Raw genomic sequence first — 8,288 nt, forward strand, 5'->3', positions numbered from 1 at the left:
GGGGGTGGGGGGGTGTGTGGGGTGGGTGGGGAGTGGGGGGGGTGGGGGGTGGGGAGTGGGGGTGGGGAGTGGGTTGGGTGGGGGGGGTGGGGAGTGGGTTGGGTGGGGGGGGTGGGAGTGGGGGTGGGGAGTGGGGAGTGGGGGTGGGGAGTGGGGGTGGGGGTGGGGAGTGGGGGTGGGGGGTGGGGGTGGGGGGTGGGAGTGGGGGTGGGGAGTGGGGGTGTGTTGTGGGGGTGGGGGGTTTAGAAGCTGCTGGACTCTTGCACTCCCTCTAATTCTCCCTCCTCTCTCCCCAGGTGTCTCCAGAATTATATCCCCCCCCAGAGCCTCACTCTGTCGTGCCCCGTCTGTCGACAGACCTCAATCCTCCCAGAGAAGGGAGTTGCTGCTCTGCAGAATAATTTCTTCATCACCAACCTGATGGAGGTCCTGCAGAGAAACCCAGCCTGCAGCCAGGAGCAGTCGTCCATGAAGGAGACAGTCGGGGCCGTGTCTGGACAGCGGCTGTCCTGCCCCAACCACGAAGGAAAGGTCAGTGTTCGGAGTGTTGGGAACCGATGGCCTCAGGTCTGTGACGGAGGCGGAGGGAATAAGAAATAGGAGCAGGAGTAGGCCATTCGGCCCCTCGATCCTGCTCCGCCATTCAATCAGATCATGGCTGATCTTTGACCTCAACTCCACTTTCCCGCCCAATCCCCATATTCCTTGATTCCCCTCGAGTCCAAAAATCTATCGATCTCAGCCTTGAATATATTCAGTGACTGAGAATCTACAGCCCTCTGGGGTAGAGAATTCCAAAGATTCACAACCCTCTGAATGAAGAATCATAGAACCATAGAATGGTTACAGCACGGAAGGCCATTCGGTCCATCAAGTCCGTGCCGGCTCCATACAAGAGCAATCCAGCTGGTCCCACTGCCCCGCCCTATCCCCGTAGCCCTGAACATTTTTTCCTTTCAAGTAATTATCCAGTTCCCTTTTGAAGGCCATGATTGAATCTGCCTCCACCACCCCCTCGGGCAGTGCATTCCAGATCCTAACCACTCGCTGTGTAAAAAGGTTTTTCCTCATGTCACTTTTGGTTCTTTTACTAATCTTAAATCTATGTCCTCTGGTTCTTGACCCTTCCGCCAATGGGAACAGTTTCTCTCTATCTACTCTGTCTAGACCCTTCATGATTTTGAACACCTCGATCAAATCTCCTCTCAACCTTCTCTGTTCCAAGATGAACAATCCCAGCTTCTCCAGTCTATTCACGTAACTAAAGTCCCTCATCCCCAGAATCATTCTAGTAAATCTCTTCTGCACCCTCTCTAAGGCCTTCACATCTTTCCTAAAGTGCGGTGCCCAGAACTGGACACAATACTCCAGCTGTGGTCGAACCAGTGTTTTATAAAGGTTCATCATGACTTCCATACTTTTGTACTCTATGCTTCCTGCAGAAATTCCTCCTCATCTCAGTCTTAAATGGCCGACCCCTTATCCTGAGACTATACCCTCTAGTTCTAGACTCTCCAGTCAGGGGAAACAGCCTCTCAGCATCTCCCCTGTCAAACCCTCTCAGAATCTTATACGTTTCAATGAGATCACCTCTCATTCTTCTAAATTCCAGAGAGTATCGGCCCATTCTACTCAATCTCTCCTCATAGGACAATCCTCTCATCCCAGGAATTAATCTAGTGAACCTTTGTTGCACCGCCTCTAAGGCAAGTATATCCTTCCTTAGATAAGGAGACCAAAACTGTACACAGTACTCCAGGTGAGGTCTCACCAAAGCCCTGTACAATTGTAGTAAGACTTCCTTACTCTTGTACTCCAATCCCCTTGCAATAAAGGCCAACATTCCATTTGCCTTCCTAATTGCTTGCTGTACCTGCATGTTAACTCTGTTTCATGGAATCCAGGGTGCCTTGGCACTTTGGATACAAAACTGGCTTAGTGGCAGAAGGCAGAGGGTGATGGTCGAAGGTTGTTTTTGTGACTGGAAGCCTGTGGCCAGTGGGGTACCACAGGGATCGGTGCTGGGTCCCTTGCTGTTTGTGGTCTACATTAATGACTTGGATATGAATGTAAAAGGTATGATCAGTAAGTTCGCTGATGATACAAAAATTGGTAGGGTGGTAAATAGCGAGGAGGATAGCCTCAGTCTGCAGGACGATATAGATGGGTTGGTCAGATGGGCGGAACAGTGGCAAATGGAATTTAACCCGGAAAAGTGCGAGGTGATGCACTTTGGAGGGACTAACAAGGCAAGGGAATACACAATGAATGGGAGGACCCTAGGCAAGACAGAGGGTCAGAGGGATCTTGGTGTGCAAGTTCACAGATCCCTGAAGGCGGCGGAACAGGTAGATAAGGTGGTAAAGAAGGCATATGGGATACTTGCCTTTATTAGCCGAGGCATAGAATATAAGAGCAAGGAGGTTATGATGGAGCTGTATAGAACACTGGTTAGGCCACACTACAGGAAGGATGTGATCGCTTTGGAGAGGGTGCAGAGGAGATTCACCAGGATGTTACCAGGGCTGGAGCGCTTCAGCTATGAAGAGAGACTGGGAAGATTGGGTTTGTTTTCCTTGGAGCAGAGGAGGCTGAGGGGGGACATGATTGAGGTGTACAAAATTATGAGGGGCACAGATAGGATGGATACTAAGGAGCTTTTTCCCTTCGTTGAGGTTTCTATAACAAGGGGACATAGATTCAAGGTAAAAGGCGGGAGGTTTAGAGGGGATTTGAGAAAGAACTTTTTCACCCAGAGGGTGGTTGGAGTCTGGAACTCACTGCCTGAGAGGGTTGTGGAGGCAGGAACCCTCACAACATTCAAGAAGCATTTGGATGAGCACTTGAAATGCCATAGCATACAAGGCTACGGACCAAATGCTGGAATATGGGATTAGATTAGACTGGGCTTGATGGCCGGCGCGGACACGATGGGCCGAAGGGCCTCTATCCGTGCTGTATAACTCTATGACTCTATGACAAGGGCAGCAGCAGCAGCAGCAGCAGAATTGTATTCCAGCACAATCTGTAACCTCATGGCCCGGCATATTCCTCACTCTACCATTACCAACAAGCCAGGGAATCAACCCTGGTTCAATGAGGAGTGTAGAAGAGCATGCCAGGAGCAGCACCAGGCGTACCTAAAAATGAGGTGCCAACCTGGTGAAGCTACAACTCAGGACTACATGCATGCTAAACAGCAGAAGCAACATGCTATTGACAGAGCTAAGCGATTCCACAACCAACGGATCAGATCAAAGCTCTGTATTCCTGCCACATCCAGTCGTGAATGGTGGTGGACAATTAAACAACTAACGGGAGGAGGAGGCTCTGTAAACATCCCCATCCTCAATGATGGCGGAGTCCAGCACGTGAGTGCAAAAGACAAGGCTGAAGCGTTTGCGACCATCTTCAGCCAGAAGTGCCGAGTGGATGATCCATCTCGGCCTCCTCCCGATATCCCCACCATCACGGAAGCCAGTCTTCAGCCAATTCGATTCACTCCACGTGATATCAAGAAACGGCTGAGTGCACTGGATACAACAAAGGCTATGGGCCCCGACAACATCCCAGCTGTAGTGCTGAGGACTTGTGCTCCAGAACTTGCTGTGCCTCTAGCCAAGCTGTTCCAGTACAGCTACAACACTGGCATCTACCCGACAATGTGGAAAATTGCCCAGGTATGTCCTGTCCACAAAAAGCAGGACAAATCCAATCCGGCCAATTACCGCCCCATCAGTCCACTCTCAATCATCAGCAAAGAGATGGAAGGTGTCGTCGACAGTGCTATCAAGCGGCACTTACTCACCAATAACCTGCTCACCGATGCTCAGTTTGGGTTCCGCCAGGACCACTCGGCTCCAGACCTCATTACAGCCTTGGTCCAAACATGGACAAAACAGCTGAATTCCAGAGGTGAGGTGAGAGTGACTGCCCTTGACATCGAGGCAGCATTTGACCGAGTGTGGCACCAAGGAGCCCTAGTAAAATTGAAGTCAATGGGAATCAGGGGGAAAACTCTCCATTGGCTGGAGTCATACCTAGCACAAAGGAAGATGGTAGTGGTTGTTGGAGGCCAATCATCTCAGTCCCAGGGCATTGCTGCAGGAGTTCCTCAGGGCAGTGTCCTAGGCCCAACCATCTTCAGCTGCTTCATCAATGACCTTCCCTCCATCATAAGGTCAGAAATGGGGATGTTCGCTGATGACTGCACAGTGTTCAGTTCCATTTGCAACCCCTCAGATAATGAAGCAGTCTGTGCCCGCATGCAGCAAGACCTGGACAACATCCAGGCTTGGGCTGATAAGTGGCAAATAACATTCGCGCCAGATAAGTGCCAGGCAATGACCATCTCCAACAAGTGAGAGTCTAACCACCTCCCCTTGACATTCAACGGCATTACCATCGCCGAATCCCCCACCATCAACATCCTGGGGGTCACCATTGACCAGAAACTTAACTGGACCAGCCACATAAATACAGTGGCTCCAAGAGCAGGTAAGAGGCTGGGACCTGTACAAGCGGGACGGGTTACACCCGAGCAGGACCGGGACCAATGTCCTCACGGGGGTGTTTGCTAGTGCTGTTGGGGAAGGTTTAAACCAGAGTGGCTGGGGGATGGGAACCTGAGCGGGGAGTCAGAAGGGAGTCAAGTAGAGAGCAGAAAGAGAGGGGAAGACCCAGGGGAAATCTACAATACAAATAGTACAAACAGTTGTTCAAGAACAAGTGAAAAGGAAAAGCGTAGAGCAGCGGAAAGAAAGTGTACTTTAGGCACTACAGATAAAGTAAAAACTAGAAGGTGCAAGGCGATTAACCCAGCATCAAAGCTGAAGGTCAGGCTAGGGCGTGTGGCCCAACTAAGAGTTCTATATACAAATGCACGGAGTATAAGGAATAAATTAAATGAACTACAGGTTCAAATTGAAATTGGAGGGTATGACATGATAGCTATTACTGAGACATGGCTGCAGGATGGTCAGGATTTGGAACTAAATATACCGGGTTATAAGGTCTACAGGAGAGATAGGGAAAATGGAAGAGGGGGAGGAGTAGCCTTAATGATTAGAGATGAAATCACTTCAATGATAAAGGGGGATATAACGAGAGGTAAGCAGCCAAGAGAGACCTTATGGGTTGAATTGAGAAATAGGAAAGGATCTAAGGCTATAGTGGGAGTTGTGTTTAGGACCCCTGGCAGCAGCTCTGAAGTGCTAGATTGTATAAATGCAGAGATTAGACAAGCGTGTAAGAAAGGCATAGTGGTCTTAATGGGGGACTTTAACCTTCACATAGATTGGGAAAAGCAGACCAGCAACTGTCAGAAAGGTAGTGAATTTCTTGAGTGTGTTCGGGATAGTTTTCTACAGCAGTATGTCCGAGAGGCAACAAGGGGGCAAACCATACTCGATTTAGTAATGAGTAATGAACCAGATTTAGTTAACGGTTTAACTGTGCGTGAACATCTCTCCAATAGCGATCATAACATGATCGAGTTCAATGTAGTGTTTGAAAGGGAAAAAAGTAAATCAGCTGTTAAGGTTCTCGACTTGGGTTAGGCCGACTTCAATGGGATGAGACAGAGACTGTCCACAGTAAACTGGGCAAATCTGTTAATGGGTAAAACGACTGATGATCAGTGGGAAATGTTTAAAGAAACATTTAATGAGATACAGAACCGGTTTATACCCCTGAGGGGCAAGAACTCTACTTGCCGAAAAAAACAGCCATGGACAACTGAAGAGGTAAGGGACAGTATAAGACATAAGGAAAGGGCATACAAAAAGGCAAAAAATGGCACAGATCCTGGCGAATGGGAAAGATACAAAGATCATCAAAGGGTCACAAAACAGATAGTAAGGGCTACAAAAAGAGAGCATGAAAAGAAACTCGCAACGGATATCAAAACCAATACAAGAACTTTTATAGTGATATGAGGAAAAAGCGGGTGGTCAGGAGCAGTGTTGGCCCCTTAAAAACTGGAAGTGGGGATATTGTCATTGACAATGGGGAAATGGCGGACATGTTGAACAATTACTTTGCATCAGTATTTACAGTAGAAAAAGAGGACAGCATGCCGGAAATCCCAAGAAAACTAATATTGAATCGAGGACAGGGACTCGATAAAATTAACATAAGTAAAGCAACAGTAATGAAGAAAATAATAGCACTGAAGAGTAACAAATCCCCAGGACCAGATGGTTCCCATCCCAGGGTTTTAAAGGAAGTAGGTGAGCACATTGCAGATGCTCTAACTATAATCTTTCAAAGTTCTCTAGATTCAGGAACTGTCCCTCTAGATTGGAAAATTGCACATGTCACTCTGCTTTTTAAGAAAGGAGAGAGAGGGAAACCGGGGAATTATAGACCAGTTAGCCTAACATCTGTTGTGAGGAAAATGCTGGAGTCTATAATTAAGGATAGGGTGACTGAACACCTCGAGAATTTTCAGTTAATCAGAGAGAGCCAGCATGGATTTGTGAAAGGTAGGTCGTGCCTGACAAACCTGATTGAATTTTTTGAAGAGGCGACTAAAGTAGTGGACAGGGGAATGTCAATGGATGTTATTTATATGGACTTCCAGAAGGCATTTGATGAGGTCCCACATAAGAGACTGTTAGCTAAGATAGAAGCCCATGGAATCGAGGGAAAAGTACGGACTTGGTTAGGAAGTTGGCTGAGCGAAAGGCGACAGAGAGTAGGGATAATGGGTAGGTACTCACATTGGCAGGATGTGACTAGTGGAGTCCCGCAGGGATCTATCTTGGGGCCTCAATTATTCACAATATTTATTAACGACTTAGATGAAGGCATAGAAAGTCTCATATCTAAGTTTGCCAATGATACAAAGATTGGTGGCATTGTAAGCAGTGTAGATGAAAACATAAAATTACAAAGCGATATTGATAGATTAGGTGAATGGGCAAAACTGTGGCAAATGGAATTCAATGTAGACAAATGTGAGGTCATCCACTTTGGATCAAAAAAGGATAGAACAGGGTACTTTCTAAATGGTAAAAAGTTAAAAACAGTGGATGTCCAAAGGGACTTAGGGGTTCAGGTACATCGATCATTGAAGTGTCATGAACAGGTGCAGAAAATAATCAATAAGGCTAATGGAATGCTGGCCTTTATATCTAGAGGACTGGAGTACAAGGGGGCAGAAGTTATGCTGCAGCTATACAAAACCCTGGTTAGACCGCACCTGGAGTACTGTGAGCAGTTCTGGGCACCGCACCTTCGGAAGGACATATTGGCCTTGGAGGGAGTGCAGCGTAGGTTTACTAGAATGATACCCGGACTTCAAGGGTTAAGTTACGAGGAGAGATTACACAAATTGGGGTTGTATTCTCTGGAGTTTCGAAGGTTAAGGGGTGATCTGATCGAAGTTTATAAGATATTAAGGGGAACAGATAGGGTGGATAGAGAGAAACTATTTCCGCTGGTTGGGGATTCTAGGAGTAGGGGGCACAGTCTAAAAATTAGAGCCAGACCTTTCAGGAGTGAGATTCGGAAACATTTCTACACACAAAGGGTGGTAGAAGTTTGGAACTCTCTTCCACAAATGGCAATTGATACTAGCTCAATTGCTAAATTTAAATCTGAGATTGATAGCTTTTTGGCAACCAAAGGTATTAAGGGATATGGGCCAAAGGCAGGTATATGGAGTTAGATCACAGATCAGCCATGATCTTATCAAATGGCGGAGCGGGCACGAGGGGCTGAATGGCCTACTCCTGTTCCTATGTTCCTATAAGTAACATTCGCACCAGACAAGTGCCAGGCAATGACCATCTCCAACAAGAGAGAGTCCAACCACCTCCCCTTAACATTCAACGGCATTACCATCGCCGAATCCCCCACCATCAACATCCTGGGGATCACCATTGACCAGAAACTTAACTGGACCAGCCATATAAATACATTGGCTACAAGAGCAGGTCAGAGGCTGGGTATTCTGTGGCGAGTGACTCACCTCCTGACTCCCCAAAGCCTTTCCACCATCTACCAGGCACAAGTCAGGAGTGTGATGGAATACTCTCCACTTGCCTGGATGAGTGCAGCTCCAACAACACTCAAGAAGCTCGACACCATCCAGGACAAAGCAGCCCGCTTGATTGGCACCCCATCCACCACCCTAAACATTCACTCCCTTCACCACCGGCGCACCGTGGCTGCAGTGTGTACCATCCACAGGATGCACTGCAGCAACTCGCCAAGGCTTCTTCGACAGCACCTCCCAAACCCGCGACCTCTACCACCTGGAAGGACAAGGGCAGCAGGTACAT

The 8,288-nt window shown here is 47.9% G+C and overlaps 1 protein-coding gene across 2 annotated transcripts in view; it reads left to right on the plus strand.

Moving 5' to 3' along the window:
• The first annotated feature begins 327 nt into the window (after window positions 1-327).
• LOC137312342 (tripartite motif-containing protein 2-like) overlaps window positions 328-8,288 on the plus strand; it is a 116,756-nt gene continuing 108,795 nt past the window's right edge. For both annotated transcript variants that reach the window (XM_067978914.1, XM_067978915.1), the window contains exon 1: window positions 328-531. In XM_067978914.1, coding sequence (XP_067835015.1) covers window positions 421-531 — 111 coding nt within the window. In that variant the 5' untranslated portion in view covers window positions 328-420. The remainder of the gene's footprint in view (window positions 532-8,288) is intronic.

Source organism: Heptranchias perlo, unplaced genomic scaffold (assembly GCF_035084215.1).
Source record: "Heptranchias perlo isolate sHepPer1 unplaced genomic scaffold, sHepPer1.hap1 HAP1_SCAFFOLD_422, whole genome shotgun sequence".
NCBI lineage: Eukaryota > Metazoa > Chordata > Chondrichthyes > Hexanchiformes > Hexanchidae > Heptranchias > Heptranchias perlo.